General features: G+C 54.7%; 1 protein-coding gene across 2 annotated transcripts in view; it reads right to left on the bottom strand.

The window, feature by feature from the left end:
• Window positions 1-5,966: 5,966 nt before the first annotated feature.
• PLEKHM2 (pleckstrin homology and RUN domain containing M2) overlaps window positions 5,967-26,301 on the bottom strand; it is a 48,226-nt gene continuing 27,891 nt past the window's right edge. The window contains exons 6-21 of one of the 2 annotated variants that reach the window (XM_019541419.1): window positions 25,522-25,708; window positions 22,943-23,080; window positions 22,488-22,547; window positions 18,158-18,386; window positions 16,244-17,017; window positions 15,591-15,660; window positions 14,918-15,008; window positions 14,446-14,540; window positions 13,928-14,016; window positions 12,714-12,846; window positions 11,978-12,168; window positions 11,115-11,183; window positions 9,900-10,059; window positions 8,618-8,797; window positions 8,396-8,512; window positions 5,967-7,826 (exon numbers count right to left, since the gene is read on the bottom strand). In XM_019541419.1, the coding sequence (XP_019396964.1) occupies window positions 7,689-7,826; window positions 8,396-8,512; window positions 8,618-8,797; window positions 9,900-10,059; window positions 11,115-11,183; window positions 11,978-12,168; window positions 12,714-12,846; window positions 13,928-14,016; window positions 14,446-14,540; window positions 14,918-15,008; window positions 15,591-15,660; window positions 16,244-17,017; window positions 18,158-18,386; window positions 22,488-22,547; window positions 22,943-23,080; window positions 25,522-25,708 (2,721 nt within the window). In that variant the 3' untranslated portion in view covers window positions 5,967-7,688. The remainder of the gene's footprint in view (window positions 7,827-8,395; window positions 8,513-8,617; window positions 8,798-9,899; window positions 10,060-11,114; window positions 11,184-11,977; window positions 12,169-12,713; window positions 12,847-13,927; window positions 14,017-14,445; window positions 14,541-14,917; window positions 15,009-15,590; window positions 15,661-16,243; window positions 17,018-18,157; window positions 18,387-22,487; window positions 22,548-22,942; window positions 23,081-25,521; window positions 25,709-26,301) is intronic. The other variant, XM_019541420.1, reaches the window with a different exon arrangement.

Genomic DNA, 26,301 nt, shown 5'->3' with positions numbered 1-26,301 from the left:
CCGCCCCTGAGCTGAGCAGGGCAAAGGCCGTACTGTGTCAGAGGACAGCAGGGCACGGGGCAGGACCAGGCCCCGAGCAAGTAAACAGCCCGTGAGTCAGCGCGCTGGGCAAGGACTCAAAGGGAAGTGGGTTGCAGCTGGTGTGGATTTGTAGCATGTCTGTCGGGCACCGAGTCCCGCTCACCCTAGATCCCCTCCTCGCTGCCTGCGTCACAGGTATTTATAGTGCCCCATTGCCGAGCATTTCGCTGCTTATCGTCCTTGCACCTCGCCCCTACGTGACACTCAGAGCTGGGGCCAGCCTATGAGGGCAATGGCAAAGCCCCCCGGCCCAGGTCAGACAGGGTAACGCCCGTGAAATCAGAAGCATTGACTAGGGGGGCCTGGTCTCCGGGTGAGGGGCTGGGCACGGTCACCATCGCGGCACAAGGGCATACCAGCATGCACTGGAGACGACGCTGTCCTCGTGTCCTTCCTGGGGTCACGGAGCTGCAGTCTAGCAGTACTAGGCCACATTTCCAGGGGCTTGTTCCCTTTCATTGCAGGGACAAGTCCCCCGGGACTCGATCGGTGTTCGAATAAAGCCAGCAGGAGTTGGCCTGTTGTTGCCGATCCAGGCACCCTGAGCAGACTGCCTTCTAGTGCTGCTGTAGGGATCACACGAGCACCCAGGGGTCTCACTCAGGACCCACCCTGCCGCGTCCAGGTGTGAGGCTCTTGCACGTGTTGGTGGAAAGTAGGTTAGCACATACAGGCATCAGTGCAACTCGCCCACGGGGTGAGCAGGGTAAGACCCCTGGGTCCATGGTTATCACTGTGGTCAAGCCCACAGCAAGGCATCCCTGGAAAGCTATGGGTTTTTTTCAACCAGGAGCTGCTTTTAGAGCTAATTTCCCCTGTCTGCTGCTGAGGTTAATGTATAACGCCACCCTCCCGGGGCCGCAGCGCAGAACATGCTCGACCGCACAAACAACAGGGAACAAAAGCATTGCAGGGGTCATGAGACCTGATCATACAATGATAGAAAACAAGGGTGGAAGGGAGCTCAGGAGTCACGTCGAGTCCAGCCCCCTGCTCCAGGCAGGACCAGCCCCAACTGCATCATCCCAGCCAGGGCTTTGTCCAGCCAGGTCTTCAAAACCTCTGAGGATGGCGACTGCGCCACCTCTGTGGGGAGCCTGTGCCATGCTTCACAGCCCTCCCAGTGAGAGTTTTTCCTAATATCCAACCTCAGCTGCCCTTGCTGCAGCTTGAGCCCACTGCTCCTTGTCCTGTCGTCTGCCCCCACTGAGACCAGCCCAGCTCCATCCTCTTTGCAGCCCCCCGGCAGGGAGGTGAAAGCTGCTGTTCAGCCCCCCTCGGTCTTCTCTTCTGCAGGCTAAATCAGCCCATTTCCCTCAGCTTCTCCTCACCAGTCATATCCCCCAGCCCCACAACCGTTTTCACTGCCCTCCGCTGGACTGTCTCCAACTTATCCGCATGGGGGGGGCACAACTGGACACAGGACTGCAGATGGGGCCTGCCTCCCCAGTGCTGAACAGAGGGAAGAATCACTGCCCTCCATCTGCTGCCAGCGCTCCTACCGATGCAGCCCCGGATGCTGTTACCCTTCTTGGCACCAAGGGCACACCGCTGGCTCCTGTCCAGCTTCTTGTCCCCTGTCCCCTCCAGGTCCTTTTCTGCACAGCTGCTGCTTAGCCCGTCATTAGCCAGCCCTCCGGGCTGGAACCGGCTGCCGGGATCGCTGGTTTCCTGGAAACCCGTGACAAGCTGAAAATGTAGATGCCGTGCCCTGCAACCTCCTATCAACGCAGCATAGGCACCCCCTCCCTTCCCTGCCCCACTTACACTTTAACTCCTCTCATCAACAGGAGGAAGGAGGCATCCACCCATCAGTAAACACGGCTCCTCTGACCCGGAGAGACAAGACTATACAGCCTGTCTTGTCAGGATCTCTTCTGCAAGCTTAGCCGCAGAATTGAGGCCCAGGTGCAATTCCCTTAATCACAGCCCAGGTCAGAAAAGAGACAAGAGGCAGGTCCAACAGCCCAAACTTTTATTGTCACGCCCCAACAGGACAAAAATAACCCCTTATTCCAGTACCTATGTTGCTATGCCCAGCCAGCTGCCTTTCATTTGTGGAGCTTTCCAGGTTCCCCCCCGGCCCGTACCCTGCATTTGTAGGTGGCTTGTTCCAATCTTCTCCAATTCGGTTTATTCCAATTTGTTTCACTGAAACTTTGGGAGCTGAACTGACCCAAGTCTCGGTGAGCTGGGATTTGTGTGTCCTGGTAAGAGTTATGTCCTGGAAGGAAGCATTGCTCCTCTTCCCCCACCCTCATGGACGGCTGCTCGCCGCCGGCCTGGTTTCTTTTCCCTTTGGTTCATGGTGTTCACTGACAAGGCAGCTTTGTTTCCACCATTTATCTATGACAGCGTAACACAAACATCTGTTAAAGCAAAAATTACATCCAAACCGTTGAGTTATATCACGGTTACAACGGGTCAATGTCTTCCAGCTGAAGTACGGTATCATTGCATTATTGATTTTAAGGCCTTGAATCAGAGCGTCGTCTTCCAGGCCTTTTGCTTCTTCATTTTGATCCGGTTTAGCTGGACATGTGAATTGCTTTCTTTCCCTTGCTGATCGGGTGAATTAAACCTTGGCAAAGGTGACACTGAGGTCGCTGAGAAATGGGCTGTTGCGGGCTCCTGCTTTAGCCGCGCTTCTGTAGCTTGGCACAGCCTCCTTGAGACGTGTTAAAGCTGACCGCAAATATTTGGCATTTCTGCCATAGCATGTTGGGTGAACAGGAACAGGCGTTTCATAGCCTTAACGCCCTTCTCATCACTAGTTGAAGCCTCAAGGTATCTGCAGCTGTTACCCTGAACCGCTATCAGTGCTGTCCACAGAACAACTATCCGCACAGGCCTGGCCAGTTAGGGGTGGCCCTGGCTACCAGCCTTCAGTCTACTTTCCTCTGCTTATTGACACTGTATTGAGCACTTAATCTATGCAAGTGGAAGCGTATATCCAGAACGGGGGCTGGTGCTGGCTCCCGTCCTGCACCCTTCATTGTGCTGTTAAACCCCGTGACGTGTACAAGTGCCCCTAGTCTCCACCATCCCCGTGGTCCAGCGTGGGGCTAGCACTGTCACTGCAGTTAGCACTGTGCCAGAAAGCCTTTTGGCCTGATCAGGAAGATGAGGCTTGGGGGTGTTGGTCAGCGCTAGGTCAAAACTTAATCATCAAACTGACTTTCTGCTCAGGCACCTGTCTCTCTCTCCAGGGACAGTGGGACATTCAAGGGAAGGACCAATCACCTCCACACATCACAGATCAGCGCGATGGACTGCCACGTTTCAGTCCCATCCCTGTCGGCTGTCAGTGCGTTGCACGCTGCACACACAGCACAGGCCCTTGCCGTCGCTCTAGGGAGCAAAACTTCCCTTGAACGCTCCCGCTCCGCCGACAGGGAGCCAGCAGCGCAGGGAGGAAGGAACGTGCCCCGGCAGAAGCCAGGACGGGAACACAGGTCTACCGGGCAGTCCTGGGCCCAGCTGCTGGGTGCACAGCCTGGTCTCAGGGACTTGGCTGTTTCACAGGCCGGGCCAGGAAGCCATAAAGATTTGAAGGGTTCAAGTTATTTGTCAGGTCCTGGCTGGCAGGGGCATCATCCTCCCATACCTAACCCCACTGATTTCAGTTCAGTTCAGGTTTGGTTTCTCCCTCCCAGAGACACCCTGCCCTGCAAAGCCCTGCACGCTTACAGAGAAGGCAGATGCCCAGGGCCAGCTCAGTGCTGAGGGTTGGCTGAGGATCCTGACCCAGAAATCAGCTGCCTTTCCTCCCCCCAGCCAAACCCCAGAGCTCCCCCTCATCTCTCAGCACCCTCTGGCCAGGAGGGACAGGGTTACGCTGAGAGCGGGCGCCCCTGGACGGGGTGTGGCACTCCCCCTTGACTTTGGGCCAGGAGCACAGGCCAAGGTGCGGTAGCAAAAGCACGGTTTAAACGTTAACTCTCACGGCAGGCGGTGCCCGGGGCAGCGGTCCCCTCTCGCTGCCCGCCAGCAACGCGGGGTGGGTAAAGTCCTCCACCAGCCTGAGCCAGACAGGAGGCTGCGGGCCAGGGCCAGTTCCCCTTCTCCTCCTTGTCCTTGTTCACTACAGCCCAGCTGAAGGCACCTCTCCCTGCCTATCTCCCCCCACACAGGGCAGGGCTCATGAGACCGGGGCTCGGATCCTTAAAGGGAATGAGGCGCCTTGCTCCTGCTGGCTCGGTGCCTCCCAGCCGTGGGCAAGATCCCACTTCACAAAAGGCAGGAAACGCACCGCTCAGGACGCACCAAGTGAACCAAAGTAACTCGGCCTCTTGTAGGCTAGAATCAAGCGTAGGGGGCATCTGAATCCCAAGACCTCCAGGTCTGGGGCTGTACATAGGATGCCTGCAGCATCCGAAGTGCCAGGGTGAGAGGTCTGGGATGGAGGATGCTCCCCGGTTGTAGCGCCGTACGCGGCGTTCAGAACGATTGCGTTCCACCTGCTCAGTTGACGTGGTTTTTGGATCAATTGAGTTCTGTGCATCAATACAAAGTGGAACTGATTTGGCTAATTTGACTTGGAACCCAAAATACATTTAAAAACCCCGCAAAAAACAATATCCCCCCTCAAAAAAACACTGTTCCAGGAGTCTGCTCCTCTGTCAACACAAGTGGAGCCAACACCAGTGTCCTTTGGGACGGGTTTGGTTCAGGTTTAGCAGCCACAGCAGTGTCGCTCTCCTTGTAGCTACCACTGCAGATGCGGACAGATGAAGCAGTGGCATCGGTTCAGCGTGACCCACGTACTTTAAAACCGGTCTGCTTGTTTTGTCTCTTCACATCCAAAGCGCCTTGAGAGATCGGGGCTGGAGCCAGTCGCGCAATGTGTCTGTGGTGGAACGAGGACCCCGATTCCTTCCTACCCCAGCGCCTCCCTCCTCTCCCCTCGGGCCCCCGCAAGCCCAAGGGAAGCAGGGCGGCCTCAGGAAGTCTGGTCGCTGCAGCAGGGTCCAGCTGCTTTACTCAAGAGACAGCCCAGCCTCAGCTGCTGCCAGGGCCAGAATAAAAATGCAGCCGGACGGAGAGGTGGGCCGACAGAGATGGGCCTCGAGGAGGGCAGCAGGCAGGGCCAAGGAGGCGAGGGCCAGGCCTGAACTCCTGCAGCCCTATGTGAAGAGCTGCCAGCACCCCTTTGGGACGAGGTTCAACTCCAGGTTCGGGGGCAGAAACCAAAACAAGTGCTGCAGCTGGATGAGGAAGAGACTGTTGCACATTCGTCCTCCGGGCTCATGCACAAGACAGGTCTGCTCGGAGGCTGGGGCCAAGAACGGCCCGACAAGCAGAGCCCTCAGGGGGAAAAGGAGCATCGCCCCAGGCCCAGCCTGCCATGACGGACCGGTGACAACCAGCAAGTCTCTGAAGTTGCAGCAAGGGAGGTTTAGGTTGGATATGAGGAAAAACTCTCACTAGAATGAAGCAGGGTGGGGATTACCCAGAGAGGTGGTGGGCTCACCGTCCTTGAGGTTTTTAGCACCCGGCTACACAAAGCCTTGACTGGGATGATGCAGCTGGGGCTGGACCTGCTTGGAGCAGGGGCTGGACTAGGTGCAACCTCCTCAGGTCCCCTCCAGCCCCCAGGGTCTACGAATCCATGACCCGGGCTGTGGTTAGCATACGAAGTGACCTGTCCCATCATGAGCTTTATTACCCGATAGCTAATTAACATCAATTAACTACCGTGGCAATCCAGTACCAGTACAGAGGCAGCCAGACTGGTATGGAGGTCGCACAGCACTGCGGTTTGTTCCCTTTCCCGTTCCCTCCCCAGCCATCAGGTTCGGGGAGCATCTGGCTGCAGGGCAAAGGTCGAGGATAAGCCCTGGAGGAAACCCAGCTTGTAGCAAAGGCAGTCGGGGCCAGGACTGACATGGGCAGACTCCGAGTTACCAACGGGTGTTTATTCGGAGGGAGGGGAGAAGGAAGCAGATGTATATACACATACATTCAGTCACAGAGATCACCTCCTGGAAAAAGGCCCTGTGAACATATATTACATTAGAAGATCTCTACATTATTATTTTTCTTTAAAAAAAACAAAAAACCTCAAGCAAAACCCCCGAACACTCTCTGTAGAGGGTACGTGACATGGCCCCAGTTCATATGGATTTCCTTCTGCACACACAAAGGGTTAATAGGTAAAGCCACCCCGTGCCCAGCTTCCCCGTGCCTTTAGCCACCTCCCTCTGGCTGAGATCTGCAAAGCAATCCAGGAGATTTTGACATACTTGCCATTCCCAGTCATGGAAGGCATGTGTCTAAACACCACCCCCCGACACGCCTGGAAAACCTCAGCCCCCACTTGCCTACCTCCCACCCTTCAGGGTGCCGGGATTTGCCCCAGTGTTTCATCCGTCCCCGTTTCTGAGCTCTCCTGACAACTCCAGCACCAGCTGTTTGGCAAGTCGGAGCATGCGGAGGGACCACATCTGATGCTGCTCACCATTCCAGGTTATATCCATCAGGACTTTATGGTCCAACTTCTCCCAACCTTTGCTTTTTTGGCACCAGTTTAGACCCCTGGCCACAACCAAAAAAGCCCAAGCAGCAAGACTGGCTGAGGAAGAGCCTCTGCCGTCCAGCCTGTGGCATTTTACGGCCGCGATGCAGTCCGAGGTGCATGCCCTGGGCAGAGATCTATGAAGAGCAAAGAGCGAGAGGAAGAGCTATCGCAGGGAGAGAGCCCAGCATGTGGCGACAAGCGCTCGTGGGTGGGCAGGGAGCTGTGCGCGCGCGTGGGAGCTGCCTGCCGCAGACACCCCGTGGGGGTGAAGCGGTGCGTAATTCTGCGATCGTATTAGCGAGGAGCAAACATGCGCGGGAGCTAGTTAGTGTTCCAGCCTCACCCTAACGTGTTCTAAAATGAACAACTAGTCAGTCCAGGCACTCGGGCCCATGGCCCAAGGGTGCGTCTGCCCGTCCTGAGCAACCCGCTGCTCAGACCCACCCCCTCCACCCGTGTTAATAGTAGGTTATTATTCCAGTAAGAGAGTAACTTGGCTGGGTGATGGAGGATGGCACAGACCCGCCCCCGAGACCCCCCGAGGAAGGATCTCCCTGCAGCTGCCACAGGTCGCGGGCAGTGTAGACGAAGCACCCCGGTGTCGGGGCGCAGTGCCAGCAGATCCCTGCGATGCAGCTGAGAAGCGAGGTACCGTGGTGCAGTCCCGAAGGCTTCGGTGGGACAGCGAGTGCAAGCTCCCATGCCGCGAACGCAGAGGCCGAGTGCTGGGCCGCGCCGACAGACAGCGACGTGCCGAGTGCCCCGCAGCCGTGCTCAGGAGAATGTAAACTTGGTTGCTCTGGGGGGCGGGCCTGCCCAGCTCTCTGGCTTTGCTCTGCGGTGCGCGTGTTGAGAGCAGGAGCCAGACATGCCATCCAGCCACCTGTGAAGCAGCTGCCTCGAGCCTGCAGGTCCCTGGGCATCAGGCGTCCCAGGGAGGCTGCCGGCCGCACGGACTCCGGCGGGCACGGCCCAGCCCGCTGCTCCCGGGTGACAGAGCGGCCGGCAGGTTCCTTGTGCTTGCGACAGCCGGGGGTGCTCTCCCCCGCGGCAGCGTCCTCCCCGCTGCGTGTCCTGCACTCCGGGGTTAACACCAGGGGTCCCGCGAGGCCCGCCCGCGGCACAGGCTGTCGCTGCGCTGCCAGGTGCTGTGGATCAGGCTCAGGGCGTCCTCGCATTTCTTCTTGACAGAGCCCTCCTGGACGGCCTTGTGCAGCAAATCAATCTGGAGCAAAGGCGGGCGGGTCACAGGACTGCCCGTGACACTGTGCTCGGAGCCGTCCCAGGTTAAAGGGGCTCCGGGGCACAGGGACACTCGGGAGCCAGAAAGCTCAGCTGGGGAACGCGCGCAGCACTGCAGACTGTCCGAGTCGCTGGCACTGCTGGCCCTGGGAGGGGAGAGGGCTGTGCTGGCCACCACTGCCCCATCTTCTGCTCTTCCTTCCTGGAGACTGGCCATCAGAACCGGTTTCAGGGGCAAACAACTGGGGATGCCGCCGTGTTGGCTAACTCGGTCCGATTTCCAGTGCATGGGGGGAGCAGAAGCCTAGCAGAGACTCTGCCTGCAGCCCTCCCTTCTCTCCCACACCGCATGGACCCCGGCCTGGCCACCCCTGCCATTCTGCTCTACTGACATGCACATGCCGAGGCTGGCCCACAGCTGCCTCTAGAAAGCCGCCCTCCCACTGCTCCCTCCTTCAGTTCAGCCTCACTGTGTGGTGGGGGAAGCAGGAGCACACAGCTCACCCATAAGCCGCAAACTAATGCGGTCAGCGCTGCCTCGCCTCCGCTCACCTGGTAGATGTCTTTCCAAACAGTGCTCAGTGCCGAGAGGAACCTCTCCAGTTCTGTAGTGCAACTGAAGTACAGGACCCAGGGGGGCAGGAACTGCTCGCGGTCCTTAGCAAACTCCTAAACGCCAATGGACAGGTGCGGTGGTTATTCAGGGAGCCAACCCCAACCCCCCCCAGCATCCGTCAGGCCCTGTGCTGCTACACGGACATGCCCCACACTCACCATAATACAGTACTCCTTGCCCGCCTCCGTGGAGATGGCAGCGACATCCGTCAGCTCCACAGTGCCGAGCGAGCGGAAGAAGCTCGTCTGGCAGTCTTCATGGCAGGTGAAGACCTTCTCATCCGCTATCACGAGGCAGCAAGGGATGCAGGGCGCAGGCACCACCCCCTGCGGGATAACCTGATGGGGGAGAGGGCAACCCTTAGCGGCACCACTCTACGAGCTTCCCCCTCGACTTCTACGCAAGACTTCCCACGGACATCCGGGGGCTTCTCCAGATGCTGCTCTGTGCGGCAGCTGAGATGGGTCAAAAACCAAAAACAGCTCCTAGAGCCAGACCCAGGGCTGGAGCGAGGCAGAGCTTCTTCACTGGCATCAGGGAGCTCCTGCTGATCTACTCCAGCGGAGGGTCTTAGCCCGGCCTCAGGACCCAGCTGCTCATCCCCTCCCCTACAGCTCCACCCTGGCTGGGCTGGAGGTTTTGCCTCCTCATTTCACCTGAACAGACCTCAACAGCTGCTGTCCAGGCATCCCTTTTGTCCAGTCACGGAGACCCTAGAAGGCCTGTCGCATTCAGAGCCAAGGACGAGGGGACTCTGCAGGGGTCTAAACAGCGAGGTGTGCTTCCAAGCTTTGGGGGCAGTATCAGGAGAATCAGCAATAGATGCTTTGCTGCAAAGCCTGGGCCTAAGATATGCCACAACTTAAGGGCACCATGCCCACTCCGGAGCGTGGTCTCCTTCCTGGCAGGGCCCCCCACTGCCCTGGCTGCTGGGCTGTCTGTCAGCACTGAGTGTCCATGACAAAGCAGCACGTACAGGACGTCCTTCAAAATGCAGGGAGGCCCATGGTGAAGGGCTCTACCCATCAGGGTGTGGGCACAGCACATTTCTAAGAGGCTACAAACCACCAGCCACAGCCACTCCCCAAGCCTGCTGCCCAGGACTAAAACTACCCTGTACCAAGGACTGCCAAGGACACCACTACCCCACACCAGAGGCCTCAGGGAGTCCTGAATGATGGGGGTCCCAGGAAACCTGTAGCCAGCGGGCTGGACAGGGGTGTGGAGAGCTGGGATGTGGAGCTGCAGGAAGCCTGGGCGTAAGACGGACAGAAAAGAGGGCAATGCTGGATGCCCGCTCCTCCATGGAGCACCAACCAACAGGGGCTGCCGGCTGGCAGGTTTATACCAGCCTAGGGAGAGCTGACCCTAGCCAGGCACGATGGAAAGTGCCCCCACTCTGCAGCGGGGGGCCTGGAGCGTGCCAGGGCAGCAGCTCACCCCTTTGGAGACAGCCTGGCAGAAGTACTGCATCCAGTCTGCCATCTCCTCCTCGTTCTCGGCACTCAGCTCCAGGGACGGGCGGTCGGTCAGGATCACCTGGAAGGAGTGGGGTCGCTCCGTGGTGTTCGACCGTCGGCACCCACCACACTGCTCCCCCCTGGCGGGCAACAGAGCAGAGGGGTGGGCTCGAATCGCTGGAGTTCAGAAACCTAGTTACTGTCGGGCCCGGTTCTGTCCCCACGTGCCGGGGAGCGGAGAGGAGGTGAGGTGCATCACACAGCCCCGCTCAAGGCTGTGGGGGGGGCGGAGGGGGGGCATGGTTGCACTGCAGGGTCCAAGCTCTGGGGATGGTCTCCCTGTGAGAGCGCCTGGAGCCCAACTCCAAGGCAAGACCCCTGCTGGGAATGGCCTGTGGCTGGTAGGTGGCTTGGGCACGGGGCAGTCTGCTGCACCCAGGGTTTGCACCACAGTCTCGTGCGTGTGAAACTGGCCATTGACAAACCCATCGCAATCACATGCCCTGTAGTCAGCAGGACCAGGTGCTCCTGCCAGGACTGGCCCAAAAGCCCTGAGCCTCAGATCCCTACTAGCCAGCCAGCGGGGTAGCTCCCACCCCCACCCGCTAAGAGCAGGCAGCTGATAGACCAGGCCTCATTTGTCACTCAGAGGAGTGTCTCAAGCCAGACTCCCACTAATTCATAGGGACCCATGTGTGTATTGGGGCCAGCAGCTTCACCCAAGAGTCCATGTTTTACAGGCGGGGAATTGTAAGTGCCTTGCTCAAGGTCACCCAGGGGACTCACGGCGGAGTCAGATACAGCACTGAGTGCCATTGTCCAGTCTCCTGCCTGAATTATTTGACTTCGAGATGGAAAGAAAACTGCTGCAGTGTTGCAAATTTGACCAGCTGTCTGCTTTGGAGAGGAGGCAGACCTCTGCCCGCTGGCATTGCTGCTAATATCCTGACCCCTTCTAGGCACTGATTACCCTCAGTGGACACGCGCTGAGCGATCTCAGAGCAGGCTGGAAGGACCTCCCCAGATCAGCTAAAATATAGGGTAAAACACCTGTAGATGAGAAACAGTGCCCACTCTGCAGGTGAGCACTGTGGAGACTGAGTGATGCTATCTACTGTCGAGAGCAGGTAAGTCAGGGGTGAGGTGAATAGGGTCACTGTTCTGCACTGCAGCTAACGAGCTAATGCCCACTTACCCCATGGTCACAGAGAGCAGAGGCGTAACATCGGTGCGGTCTGGGTACTGGTATAAGATGCCGTTGCTGCTAATTGGACAGACAAGACACAGGCTACATAAATCAATCTGTGCAACCTGAACAGCAGCATAATCTTCCCCTTGCCTTGGCCAGCAGCTGATATATGGCTCCTGCGCCCCACAAAGCAGTGGATCTTTGTTGCTAGTGTGGAACAAGCCACAGCACAGACAGATGCAAGGTTTATAGTTCCACAAGTGACTTAAAAACCCATGCCAGAGCAAGGTTTAATCTGGCTAGCTCAGATACCAATGGCAGTCAACGTGCACCAGCTTGCACTGCAGTTTGAGCTAGAAGCCCAGGCACCTACTCAGGGTTCTGGGTGGGCTGAAGCCTTTGGCACCATATTTTTTCTGCTACCAGCACCCAAGGTAGCTGGCGTGAGTATGCCACCACTCTGCAATCCCACCTCTAGCTGCAATGAGGTGCCTAACAGAGGACTGGACTCGAGACCCAGGTCCAGCTTCCTCTGTGAGGACATCCTGCTTCACTTGTGAAGAAAACAGTAGGCTCCAACTAAAGTCCCATCCAGGCTCTTCACCCCTCAGAGAGCCTGGGAACAGTATCTTGGCTGACAAGACCTGCCTTGGATAAAAGCTAGCTGCGCACCTTATAGAAGCCATCGTGCTAGGGTGGCAGCTTGCTGATCTCAGTGAGGGCTCAAGGTGCTCAAGGCGTCTCTGGTCTCCTCCTACCTGGCCTCGCTGAGGTGTCTACAACCCCCCCCCCCGACCTAATGCCTTCCCTGCCACCTTCATCTCAGATGCGAGTTAGAGCGCCTATGGAAATGCAGTCCCATGTCCTACCTGAGCACCACAAAGCAGGTCTTCCATTGCTCCTTGCCCAGGTACGAGGTCCCGGCTTTGTAATGCAGGATGCCCTCCTTTGTGACCGAGTTCTCAGCAGAAGTGTAATTGCTAGGAGCTGGTCCCAGAGCCTCGTCCATGGGGTCCTCCCAGTGAACAAGGCCATAGAAGCGCACGACCACTTCAGAAGCCTTTGACAGACAGACCACAATGTTACCAGCCTTTCAGCTAACAGCTGGGTGGGGAGGGGATGGTGGGACCCCGGGCTGGGGAGCCAGCACGGCAGAAAACGCAACCTCAAGGGCCTGCATAAAGGAAGCCTGGCAGCAAGCTGAGTCCTCCTGATGGGGACTGCGTGGCACAGTCATCGCTGCACCTCCTGGTATATGGCACCTGCCAGCTTAGGCATCTCCAAGCACCTACTGGCAATTAAACCTCAGACCTCGCCTCTAAAGCAAGCGTGAGACACAGAAGGCTCACTTCATCCGCTATGAAACCTGCCAGCGCCTCTGGGTGAACAGCATGGTGCAGTGGGTGAGGAAGACTGACAATTCAGCAGGGAAGATAAGCCTGCCCACATGCATGGGGTAATCAGTGTGGGCCGAGGACACTGTAGGCCAGGGCCCAGGGACCCACTGGAGCCCTCCCAAGAGCCCGTGCATTGTAAAGTGGGGACCCAAACGGGAACATCCAGTGAAGATTCGATTTAAAAAAGTGCTTGTCACTCCCACCTCACCTCGCACTTGGACTCTTGGGCCACAAACTTAGCCAGCGCCAGCTTCTCCATTGTGGCATCAGTGAGGATGCTGGGATACGGTGGTTCCCGGCAGCCTTTGATCATGGCCGACTTCAAAGAGACCAAGAAGAATCTGGGAAGGACAGAGAGCTTTGGTGAGATCCTGTCTTGGTACCAGACCCTTAAGAAGTGCAATACGCAAGAGAGCTAAGCGCCAGCCTGGGTCCTGGCTCAGAAATGACAGCGTGGAGTTGATCGTGCCACAGGGTCTACAGGAGCAGACCTCTTTCAACCGCATGAGAACAAAGGGGTTTCATACACCCACAGTGTCTCTCCTCCCTGGGTCAGCTTGGAGAATCAGTGCCCAAATGTGCCAAAGGGTCTTGAGATCAAGTCTGAAGGGGACGGAAGCTGCTGATGTCTGAAGGAGCCTGCCAGAGAAAGCTGCACTCAGGGACCTGAACTTACACAATCCTGCTGAAATAGCGTGGTGGGAAGGAAAGCCAACTGATTTAGCTTAAAACAGGAAGGTGCTGCCCAAGGGCCCCAAGGCACCCACAAGTCCGCCAGGGCACAGGCCACTTAGAGTGAGGAAAGAGCTGCAGGTTTGTCAGTGACCTCAGAACTCAAGCAATTTATCTTCATCCATTAAGGGCGATATAAAAAAGAGCAAGTGTCCTGCTTAGGGGCACTCCAAGACCAGCCTGGTCTTGGAGAGAAGGCTAATGTCACACACTTATTCTGCAATACAAGCGGGCATGGCAGTTTGCAGCAAACCCTGGTCACTGGTGCACCTTGGGTACCACACATGAGCAGTGCACGAACGATGACTGAGATGTATCGCAACTGGAAGCCGCAGGCTCCGCGCTGGAATTTCAGCCAGGAGAGGGAGCTGTTGGAGTGCTTTGCAATTCAATCCAAGTGGTTTAAAACCATTTAATTCAATCCAAGTGTTAAACCATTTCCAGGGCTGGACTATTGTACTTAAAACCACCTCCAACTCGCACGCAGCTCAGGGACTTTGAAACAGCAGACAGACCATAAGATCCAGACTGTTTCAGACGGTAGGCTTTGATCAGAGGCACTTGCCTTAACTTAATGAGGCCACTATAGATATACAAGGGACAGCCCCGAGGCCTTGAGCAAACTGCTGATAAATGAACCCGTGCCCGAAGAGGGACAGCGTCACGGCTGTGCACAACCGTCTAACTTACTCCGTCAGGGCCACGTCGGCGGTGTCCAGCAGGAACTGCTTCCTCCGATTGGTACAGACCAGTGTTACCGTCTGTTGATCCAGGCCAACCTGTGGTGGTAACACGTCAGTGGCTGAGAAGCAGGATGGGGACAAGGCCTTGGAGAGAAACTCCCCCCCGCCCCCTCTTGGGCCTGATGCGACACCAGCTAAAAGCTAAAGGGGAAATATATTTATGGGAGAGTGGGCGCTTCCTCTGAACCCCCGTTGAGATCCCCCACCCTGAGACCACAAACCTTGTAGTCAGGCAGGCCTGGCTCCACGACTCCACTACCCCACTACCAGAGATCACTGCCCCCAAGCAGGGCAAGACCCCGATACTGGTGTGATGCTCCCAAATCCCAGACACCAGAAGGAGGCTGCAAAATGAATCCAGCCCAGCCAGGCAAAAACTACAGGCCTCTTCCTGGTCATCCCCTGTGCTGGGACCTGGGCCCAGGGGCGCCTACATCAGCTGCTGTGGACTCAGCCTAAACTCACCGAGACGTAGTCAAGCTCATTGTAGGAAACGGCCTCTTCCACCATGTAAGGCTTTTCCGCTGCTCCTGGCACAGGACACAGGGGAGTGTGAGGAACTGGGAGAAGGGAGATTTCCAAAACTCAGCACAGACTCGCCCTGGTCTGCCCCGCGGCTTTTGGCCTGTAGGCCAAGCCTTCTCTCTTGCAGAATTAGCCATCCCGGGATTCTTGGGAGCAGGAGATCTGAACTTCTAGTACCAGAAAAAGGAAGACCTGTACCTTTCTTGCTCCCTAAACAGCTGTGAAACGTCCCTTAGCAAACTGCCCCTGGCACGAGCTCCTGCACAGGGGTGTGCACCCTGGAGGCCCCCCCCCAGCTCCCTCACTGCACATCCAGGCTTCTCAAGGTGAAACCGCTGTGGGACCAAAAGGCCTCACTGGAGTCTGTGGTGCTTCATGGGGAGGTAGCAGAGAGGCCGCTGGGCCAGGATACCTTTCCGGATCAGGTAAATGTAACAGTCCGTCAGCAGGACGTAGATGAGCTGGAGATTCCCCTCCATGTGCCCCGTGCTCATTCGGATCATCTGTGCAAGGAGAGAGGAGAGATGCCTCACCACACCGTGCTTCTGGTTTGCTGTTAACATGGGCACCGGGTCTCTGGGATGCAGAGAGACGATTCTGCCTGCAGCGTAAAGAGCTCCTGGCTGCAACAGCAGGGCCAGCAGGCAGCCTGGCTCTTTAGTATAACCCAGGTTATAACGGTGTTCCTACCAGGGCTGCGGCCTTGGAAATGACCAGCTCTGCGAGGTGGCTCTGAATAAGGTTAGGCTCCATCTCTGTGACGAGACAGGAACGTACTTATCGCCTGGCTGATACCACTGCTCCCACACTTGCGTAGCCCCTGGCGTTCATGGGATGGACTGAGGCATCCCTGCAACTGTCCGGTGCAGGCTAAATGAGCCTTTGTCTGGGATGGTTTACAGGGGTGGCCCTGGCCTGAACAGCACGCTGGACTAAGTGGCCTTCCCAGCCCTCTCTCTCTGGTTTTGTGATTGGTTCACCGTGCCACTGCCCTGTCTGCAGCTTTCCAGACAACGGTCCCACGTCCTGGGTCGCTGCTGCATGGGAAGAGACAGAATCACTTGACTGGACAAGGCCAATCTTACCCTGAACAGCTGCTCCTCGTTTTCCCGAAAGACATGGATCATCAGCAGCAACAGATGGTTGTTATCCACCCTGCCGTGGGAAGGAGGCAGGGGTTAAACACACACAAAGACCTCTTCTCCCTCAAAGAATCCCAAGGGTGGAAGGGCCAAGGAGCATGAGGTGCCTCAGGTGCCACCTAGAGATGTAGCGTATAGCTGGCATCGGGCCCCAGCACGCAAGGCTCATCTCCGTCTACACAGCCTCCATGGGGCTCAGGACAGAGCAGGGAGGGCTGGGATCTGAGTACCACCTCCAAGCCTGCAGGGCTACTGCTTAGCTGGCCACGTTCAAGGCCACGGCGGAAGCAGGGAGCACAGGCACCGTCCGTGTTACCCACTAGTAGCAGGAGCTCAGTCGTGGGGGGGAGAAGTGTTTGCAGTTATTCCCACTCTGCAGGGCTCCTCTGCCCCCCACGACTGGCCAGGGCTCCCCACGGTGCCTGAAAACTCCTCCAGGCCAGGGAGGGGACGGGACTGCCTTACAAGGCTGCTCTCCTTGCCTGGAGGGGGGGACTCTCCACAGGGCGGTTTCCCCTTCTGCCGTCAGAGCACAGAGCGTTCATCTGCACTGCTGCAGCATGCCGCCGCCCCCAGGCCCAGCGATGCCGTCCTACCTGAACTCCGACGGATGGGCCGCGTCCGAGGGGCTGCCCTGGCCCTCCTCCATCCCAGAGTCCTCAGCACTGCTCAAGGAGGGACTGGGCTGGTCTCTCTTGGGCTTGCTGGGTGCCTCGGCACTGGCAGTTTCAGTCTCCCTGGCTTGGGGTTTAGCCACCTCCTCTTGGGAGTCCTCTACAGCCCCAGCCGCTTCTCCCTCTCCTCCTTCTTCCTCTTGTCCAGCAGCTTCAGGGCTACCAGGAACATGTGACGGTTGGCCATTCCCTGCAGAGTCATGGTTGCCACCACCTGGTGCAGGAGCGTTTGGACTCTCAACGGTAAAGCGGTAGAAGTCCATGGGGGTTGAAATCCCCTCACTAAAGTCGCCAGAGGGCGGCCCATCTGGGGTCTCCCCTGGCGTGCCGGTCCGAAAGGACTGATCGGGGGGCTCAGCGTGGGAGTTCCAGCCGCTGGGGTCCAGCTGCCCGTTCAGTTTGTCGATCACCTTGCTCAGCGGCTGCCCCATGCTCTCCATGGAGGTGTCCTTCATCTCCGGGATCCGCAGGTCCAGCTGGCCGAGGGCCGAGTGCTCGCCGCTTTCCTCCGGCCTCTCCTGGCCCTCAACGGCCTCTGGACAGGGAGGGCTGCTGGATTTCTGCAGCTCAGCACCATCACTCAGTCCGTTCACGCCACTGTCCCCACTAGACTCGGCAGTAGCAGAGGGGGAAGGATTCGCCGCTTCCTCCAATTTCACTTTCTTTTTCTTGCCCGTCTTCTTCTTTTTAGCTAATCTGCAAAGTAAGAAACCAGCATGGACGTTACCAGAATCTGGCCTTGCACACAGCGCCTATGGGAGGGGGACCTACACTTGTGATACAGCATCAGGCTTGGGCGTCTGTGCGCTTACCCTTTTCTTCAGGGACAGCTCGCTACTACTGAAACGATTATCCTGTGACAGAAACAGCTTACAGTAGCGAAACAGGTACAGGTTTCTTCGTTGAATCGGACCGAAGAGCTAATCCCCAAGCACACCCACACATGCACACAGAGCCTTTCAGCCAAAAACTACATTGCCCTCTCTTGGCGTTCAGAAAAGCTGCACAATTTTGGTAGCCTGGTAGCATGTACAGATGGGCAAACCAAGGCACAGAAACTAAGCGACCTGACTAGAGGCGCCTACTGGGAGTCGGTGGCAGAAGCAGAAAGGATCCAAGTATCACAGCTTGCTTCCTTGCTCTGTTGGTTTGACAACCCAAGCTGACAGCAACTGGGTTGCAGTTTCTGGAGAGGCTGGACGTGGAGATGCAGTGATGCTTGCTGCCATTAGAGAGAGTTGCAAGCTCCAGGATGCAGCTACATTGAGGCTCTAGTTAGGAGCATCATACTACATGGGCTCCTTAGCAGACTGGTTCTGCCATTAACATGGAGAGTGACGTTCCTGTCTACAATGCAGCGGTCCTCAACCTTTTCAGACTGAAGACCTCCTTTATCTCGTGACTCATGCCTGCACACTGAGCAGGGCTAACAGTGCATCACACCCCATGGCACCCTTGACAAATGCTTGGGTTGTTTCTCTGTCTCTCTCCGTGTTTCTAATCATTGGTTATACTGCTGCCATCTGTTCTAGACTCACTTGGTGGGTCACTGCAGGCGCCTCTTGTGCTGGTAGAGGAGAGCCGGACCCCTACCTACGTGCATATCTGGGTTCACCTCTCTATTCTGCTATTCTACCGATCACGGGAGTAGCTGCATTCAGTGCTGAATTACTTTAATCCTGTGCTACGTCACAGGTTCTTCAGAATACTTGTTTCATCCTGTTCCTCATGCTGCACCGTCAGTTTTGGATCAGTCAAAGCCTAGGTGTTCAAGTGACCCTTGCCCAGAGGCACCCACAGATTCCTCTTCTCAGATCTGGGCAGCTCGGTACCAACCTGATGACTTCCAGCTCTGTGCAGCTCTCCGACTGGTCCGTGCCTTCTGTGGCCGCGTCCACCCCCTCCTGGGAGGCGGCATGCACTGGGGTGGTCTCGCTGGAGGACACTTCAGCCTTCTCGTTGAAGGGGTTGTAGCGCTGCGTTGGGCTCTTCATGGAAACCTTGCTGCCGTTTGTGTCAGAGGCCACGGAGCGCGGGCAGCTGAGAGTATCCGTGAGGTCTCCGTCTGGCACAGGGGAAAAGCAGAGTCCTAGTCAGAGGCTGTCACCAGAGCAGGAATCCTACACTGAGCGTTTGGGTGTCAGTCAAGCAAGGCTGTGCGCAGGTGCTGGGCTCTGAAAGGTCATGGCCAGCAGCACCACTCCAGCAGAAACAATCTAGGTTTGATACTAAAACTGCTCACTAGGCTGGTACCATCAGGAGCCTCCTACGGGCACTTAGTAAATGGGCAACTGTGAGGCCTGAACTGCAGAGCCCAGTGCCACAGGGTGGGAACTGGCCTCAATTTGCCTTTCACACCAAATGGGAAAAAAGCCTGCGTGTTCCCACGGGAACTCACTAGCGACTGGCAGCCTTCAGACAGTTTCCAGGGGGAGACGGCAACTGCCAGTACAGTAGGGACCGACAGCACCAGTGCATCACGGGCTAAGAGGGGATATCAACCAGATACGTGGCCCATCGTGCTGCTCTGTCAGGTAGCAGTTGCCAGCTGGAGGCTCCAAATGCCCACTGGCAGCTACAGTACATACGCTGGGATCAGAGGGAGTTGGGGCCTGAGCAAGCTGCCCTGCATGCTCTAGCCTTCACGGTGAACTCCTGCTCGGAGGACAGGTGGAGCAATTTGGGGAAACTGCAGTAGAAAAAAATCTCGCGCACAAGTTTAATGTGGAGGTGTGGGGAGGGGGAGCTGGAATCTGCAGCACTTCAGGCCAAACGGCGGCTTAGACATCATCCTATCAGACAGATTTGACAGCGTGGGGACACCAAACTGATTCCTTTGGACCCAATTCCCAGCTCTTCCCTGAGCTGCTGTGCAAAAGACCTGGGGATGGGCTGACGAGGAGTCAGAAGCACTGTGAAGGCACCACCTCCAGACCTTGCGGATGGAAGATATGGCATTGCCACCCCTGTTCAAGGCACAACACTGATGGGGGTCCCATGGCAGATGTGACAAAGCTTACTTGGTCAGAGAAATTACCCTGTAGGTATGTGATTTAAAGAGACCTACATATCAGCTCTCAGTTAACCTTTCCAATTTCCTGATGAGGAATCAGAAAAAGAGATCGGGAAAGTGAATGAGCACAGATTCTCAGGTCTCCATCGAGGGACAGCTGAATACCTAGCTTCTTTCTGACGCTGACTTCTCCCTAGGTGCTTGGCTAGCATTAAATTCTATCATTCCTGCTGCCATGAGCTCTCTGGCTGACAAGAGGACAGGAGATAGGAGACTGCAGGGCACAAAATAATAAATGGGAAGCTACTTTCCTCCTGACATTTGATATGCAATGATGGCCAGAGTTGTGGGAGGAGAAACACAGCACTTACCAGGCAGCCAGTGTCAAGGAACAGCACAGAGAGCAGAAAAGCCTTAGCACAACTGGCCGGGCTAGTGTTAGTGGGAACGGACAAAAAGGGGATTTGTGGGCTCATGCAGTTCTTGCTCAGGGTTATCTGGCAACAAAGTCAGATCAAGGAATATCACCATGCCGTTCAGAGAGACACTCTCAAACACTGTTGATTGAAAAGCCCAAATAAGCAGCTCTTAGCTAATTTGCTTAGCACAATTAAGGGTATAGGTTTGGCTCCGAGGTCTTGAAGAGGAAAATGAAACTGTTTGCTTAAACCCAGCATTTATAAAGATGGGGGGTGTTTTTGGAAATTTTATTTTCAAAGCAGTGTTTTGTTTCAGGTCTGACCTGGCCCTACAACTGGCAGAGTACGAGGTCTTCATAGGGGACCCAACACTGACTAGAGACAAAAGCAAAGCTGACTGGCGTGATCTTGATCTGCCCTGTCCAAATGGAGTCAAATGGAAACACTTAACAGGCTTTTAAAAGCAATTTTAGTTCCAGCCATGTAATTTATTACCTTCATTACTAATATGGATATTTGATCCTGTCCAACAGAAAGGATTGCATCCTCATAGGTCCATTTAAATGAGGAAAGGTAGAAGGATTCTTAACCACTTGATTTTGGGGTATGTGGCAAAGAAATCCGTTAAGCAAGCTCAGGCAGCAGAGAGGGGATTTTTCGATGCAAGACTTGCTTTGGTAGAGGTTGGATCAGCTCTATACAATACTGATTAAGTGGATACCAGCCCTGATCCTGCAACCTGCCCCTGAGGGGAAGCCCTCGGTGAGGATCTGGCACAGGGTTACAAATGGAAACTACAAACAGAAGCAGCACCAATCTCAGGCTGCTACAGCACGTTTCGTGTCCTTCCCTGGCCCACAAGGCAGCACGTGCTCTTAAAAAGTCCACTGTTGCTTTCTTCCAAAGACAATCCATATTTTCTACACTTGAGTATATATGCAAGTTTAAGAAGCATATTATAAAGGAACAATCCTCCAGAACTGAATACAACCTCCAATTCAATACAGCAGCCACTCAGTCTGGCTTGCCTTATGACACCCTGCAGGTTGACTGTTCCAGGGGGCAGTAATGATTGGTAATATATACATCAGTACATCTACTAATTAACCCACCACAGCAAGCTAACACCGAGGCCAGCCACCACCCATGCTGTTCAACATCAGAGCTACACCAAACTTAACTGCTTCCCTCCAGGACAGCTAGAGAACCCAACCCAAAATTACAGATTGAGAGAATATGCATCTTGTCTTAGCAGAAGCTGCTGCAGAGAGCTGTGAAAGGGGACTGGCCTTTGGGGAGAAGCCAGTTATCACAGCCCCTCCACTCCTCCATCCCTTAGTAGCGAGCACGGCAGGGAACAGTGGCTGGAAGCTATATAGGCAGGTTAAGTCATTCCTGTTTTTCCCAGAATAGTGAAGGCTGTTAGGCCCCTGGCTGCAGAGAGCTACCAGACATCCCAGAATGAGGCCAGATCCCACGTTAATCACTTGTGACTGAACCATTCAGAAGTGCAGTGGTTTTCATTCATGACTACTCAGCCCATGCTCTGAAAACCAGAGAGTTTCTCTCCTGTGTTTCAGGAAATGGAGAAAAACATTTCAGAGGGGAGAGAAAGTTAGCAACTGAAAGGCATCCTAATGGAATTCCAGCAGCTCGTTCCCCAAACGCTGCCTGAACGTACCGGTCTGATAAACCTGTGTAATGGAGGGCATCCGTCCAGCTTTAAGCTACAAATGAGAGTATACAGTACATCCATGCTTCCTCCAGGGGTAATGCAGGGAGATTTCCTACTCCAGTTGCACGTGAAGAATACGCGCAGACATCTGCTGGTGTATTTATGTCAATGGCGGTGATGCATCGCATCTGGAAAAGGACAGCATGCTGCTGAAATGCAGACATGCCCTTCACACGAAGCCACAGACATAGCTGACAGCCACACTTAAAAAGGTTAAGTAAGTGGTGCCGTGGCAAAACAGAATGAGGTCTTTAGCTGAATGTGATGGCTTCAAGAAATATTTTCAGGCTGGAAGTAGGCATGGGTCAAAGCCCAACGGAGAGGGATTAAAACATTCTCCCTAGAAATCAAGAAAGCTCCTTATTAAAAGCAGAATTAAATCAGCAACTGGTTCCCGGTTTGTGGGTAATGTCTGGATGCAGATTGATCCAGACACGTCCCTGCCGATTGACGCATGCTCTTTACTTCACGGAGGGACCCTATGGCCTCTGCTGCACTGAAAAGCCCTCAAGTACTGAAATTTGTAACCACCTGGGGAGGCTGATCACCGAGTGTCAGTGTCACCAAGCAATTTAACACGTGCTTTTCTAGGCCTGGCATAAAGGTTCCCTTCTCAAGACAGACCTTACAATATCCTGAGGGGCCTCCCTACTGAACAAATCAAATTTCCCTTGAGACAGATTTCAGCTACATGTGTCCTTTGCTCAGTCTTTTAAGCCACCAGCCAAACACATATGCAAAGATGTAATGTGCGGAGTCAGGAGAAGGAGCTGAAACAGTACGGGGAACCTCATATCCTCCTGTACAGCGCATGTGGCACACACCTCCACCTCCGGCGTCAGGGGAACGGCTCGCCACCGAGCCCGTTTCTCCTGCCACAGAATTCCATTAAGATTAGAGCATTGGTTCGTGTTAAGAAATCAAATCACGGAGCATGCAGCAAGCTTGGGATGGAAATGATGCAGAAAAGAAACAGTTTAAGAGATGATTCTGTCCCACCTTCCCAGACTTTGCTGGGCATGGACGGCACTGCTGGAAAGACATCTCCAAAATCATAATCTATAAAATGAGGGACAAAACTGAGGATTAGAAATACAAGTAGTAGGGCTGGAGGGAGAACATGGGAAGCATGTGAAGGGTGAGGGGAGGGACACAAAACAACCTTTGATTAGACATCTGAAAAGGATGAGAAACTGGTTAGGGAACGTGGCTGTCGCAGGAAATCTGCCTCACTGCTTGTTGTTATTGGTATCGTACTAAGTCCCAGGGGCCTGATCTGAGCTTGGGGGCCATTATGGGAGGCACTGTCAAAGTGAAGTGGGCAGGGATGGGTACGGCCTAGCCATTCGTGCCTCGGGCCGAGAGCCAGGAAGTCCTGAGTTCTCATGACTTGACAGGGCTCATTGCACAAATCCCTTCACCTCTCTGTGCCTCAGTTTCCCACAGATACTCACCTCCCCGAGGTATTGTGATGTTTGATTCATTAGTGTTTGCAATGCCAAGGGTCTGATTAAGGGGGGCAACTTGTCCTCTGCTCAAGCTCCACCTAAAATCCCAAACTCCACCTATATTCCCAGAGTAGTTGGAAGTTCCTGTCAAAATGATCAGCAGTAAAACAGTTAATCATGTTAACATCTACTTGTCATCATCCTGCTTCAAAGCAAATGGCCCACTGCCTAAATGGAGGATGCTCACATTTCTCTCCAAACCAAATGCTGGACACCTGGTCAAAACAGTGACTGGTTCTGGCACATCTTATCTAAGGACTTTATAAATTTCAATTCACTTAGTCCCATGGATGTGTTAAGCCGTGTTAGTCTGAAGCCAGGCCAAGGGCAGAGCAGGTGACACCTTAGAGCCTACCTGGTTCAGAGAGGCTGAACTGTCCTCTCACAGCCATCCGAAGCAGACAGTTGTCTATGAAAGCTCCTGCTTCTCTCAACCCGTCGGTCTCTAAGGTGCCACCTGCCCTACCTCCTGTCTGAGCTCATTTGGGGATGGGGGGTGAGAGGAGGAACAACACAACATTTCTGAGTCAGTGCTGGCTCCTTTCACAGATGGGGAAACTGAGACACAGATGAGGAGTTGGCAGCCAGAATCACACGGGGAGCTGGTGACGGAGCTGTAACAACTTAACGAAGGGTTCCCGGCTCTGTTCCCGGCTATAACCATGCTCCCAGCTTCCTATGAGTTTCAACTCGCATCTGCGTCTCTTGGGCTCCAGTCCTCACCACCATTTGATTAACACATTAACCACTGTAACTACACTGTGGCACTATCCACACTCCCCAGGTGAATGAACAGACTTTGGGTAGAAGATAAGTGCTGGAGCCCAGGCACCTTCTGCTGCTGGCCAGAGCAGGGTTACGTCTGATGTGACATGGTGCAAGTCAACAGTTTGGGCCAAATCTCCAATATAATGCCAGAGAAAAAGAGCTGGGGGTCCAATGGAAAACGGACTGATTACTGCTAGGGGCACCCCTTGACTATTACTGAGGGAACTTTCTGCACTGCCTCCCATTGCTACGTGACGATGCCCAGAGGCTGGCACCTCTGGGAAGTGAGAAGGGCTGCTAAGAAGCTGAGGAAAGAGCTAGATAAAACTGCTGTAAACTTTGCCACTGGGTTCAGCATAGAATGACCCAAATAGGCCATTCCTGCTCTCTCAAATTCTCCATGTTTCTGTCTTGCAAAAAAGACAACAGGGATGGCAGATAATCTTGGTAAATCCTGCTGAAAGACCACCCCCATTTGAGTCTGACAGATCCTGGACACCACGTATAGATCTTGCCGAACACAAGGAATTATTTTTGAAAAGCTCTGTGCATTGACGCTCTTATTCTGGAAAAACAGTGCCTTGTTTCGGCTTAGCTTAATTCATTTTAACCAAGAACAAAGCATTCTTAACCTGAAACGAGAGTATCCACACATGGAGTTACCAGAGGGACCTAATCTGGCGCAACTCCACGTGCACACATGCCCTTATTCCAACACAATTGTTTGTGACACAATTACAAAGTTTACAGCTCACTCAGGTGGAAAGGATCCTGGCTGGTCACGTGGCTGCTTGGGGGTGCTGGCTCTAAGGGAAGGGTATGGCCTTTTCCCTCCCAGCTGGCTGCAGCAGGAATTATTAACCAGCGCGCCTCAGCTGATTAGCTTTTGGTAGTGGGGGCCATCAAACAAACGCTGAGGAAAGGGCCAGTGCTCAGCGTGATAGTCCCTTCTCTGTCCTCAAGCTCACAAAACCACTTTAACTCACTACGCAATAGTTCGTAATGACACACGTAAGCCTCTCTAGATCTACAGGCCTACATGCTACATTGAACTGGGGTGGGGAGGGGGAGGGCAATGCTCAGATGTGGACCCAGCTTTTGCTCCTCAGCTACCTGCAAAGATAGCTGCAGTTATCCTACATCCATTACTCAAGGTCAATTAATATTGAGAAGACATGTCCATCCCCTGGTTTGGACTGGAGCCCTGACTCCAGCTGTCCCACTGAACAACACTCAGTTTGAGTTCCTGGAAGAATGCAGCGGCCCTGCCTGTAGCACAGGGGGAATTTTACAGCCCAAGGATGGGAATATGCCCCGATGCAAAGAGACTGCCAGTGACATGCAGCACAAAAAGCTCTTCTCTTCCAGCCACAGCTAGCTCTCCTAGGAGAGTCTGCCAGCTTGGATCAAGATGCCACACTGAACCACTGGGATATGTGGTCTCCACTGACCACACCTCTGGAAGCAAGGCTGAGGTGGCTCAGAGTGCAACCTGTGAGGCACTCCTTGGATGGGGGGGCCTATAATCTGCCCCGGCACCCAGCTCCCACACTTCTCTCTCATCCAGCTAGTGGGCTCTTAGCAAATGGGAAAGTGCATTGTTCAAATGCGCAAGCTGCTTCAAACACTTTACTGGGAAAAGAGACTGTCCCCGAACCCGAGCTGCTCCTCACTATTCTGCAGCGCTCAGGCTCTTAGGCAGAGATGCTGCATATCCACTCCCAGCCCCTCTTCCTCTGCTCTCCAAGGCCACTTACCCTCACTCGATGGAGCAATGGCACTGTCATCCCATTCCAGATTGGTCGAGGTGACTGAATTGAAGGAGTTGAGGGAGAGGCTGTCTGAGCCATGGACGGAGCTGGGCAGGCGATCCTCAAAGTCCAGCAAGTACTGAGGCTTGTAGTAATCTGGCATATAGGGTGCCAGGTCCAAGTAAGGAGCATCCTGGGAATAAGAATATAACACAGTACATCAGGGTCCGCTTAGGAACAGGCCTTTACTCCTATAAACCAGGTAGTGAGGGCAGTATAAAGAAAACAGTGCAGAAAGACACTGGCAATGCAGAAACAGCAGGTTACAAATGCCTGTTAAAGGCAGGGGCAATCAGAGATGACAAGTGTTTCAATAACCTGTCACTGGCTTATTCCTCTTTGAAAAAGGAGCTCATTGGTAACCGCCAGCAGCAGAAAAATGTCAGCGTGCTTCCACTGCACAGGTGCACAGTTGCATTTCACTCTTGACCTACGGTATCCTTTGCTGTTGCCATCCTGGGCTCCTCTGCTCAGCTCTTCTGGTGACCCCCCAGTTCTGACCTGCGGGCCCCCATTCTTCCCCTGTTGTTCCCACAGCTCTACCAGTGCTTCTCAGATGCCTGAGCAATACCCACCCTGGAACCGGTAGTGTCACACAGCTCAGGGCTGGGAACAAACTTTCACTGGCATCTAAATTGCTGCCGCTGCTTGGAAAAGTTCTCTTCTAACTGAGCCGGAAGCTGCCGAGGTTAATGTACCTTTGTATTCATTCTGTAGGTTGTTATC

Source organism: Crocodylus porosus, unplaced genomic scaffold (assembly GCF_001723895.1).
Source record: "Crocodylus porosus isolate Cpor-Errol unplaced genomic scaffold, CroPor_comp1, whole genome shotgun sequence".
NCBI classification, from domain to species: Eukaryota; Metazoa; Chordata; order Crocodylia; family Crocodylidae; genus Crocodylus; species Crocodylus porosus.
Note: the sequence above shows the minus strand (reverse complement) of the source record. Positions and strands in the feature narration are given on the sequence as shown.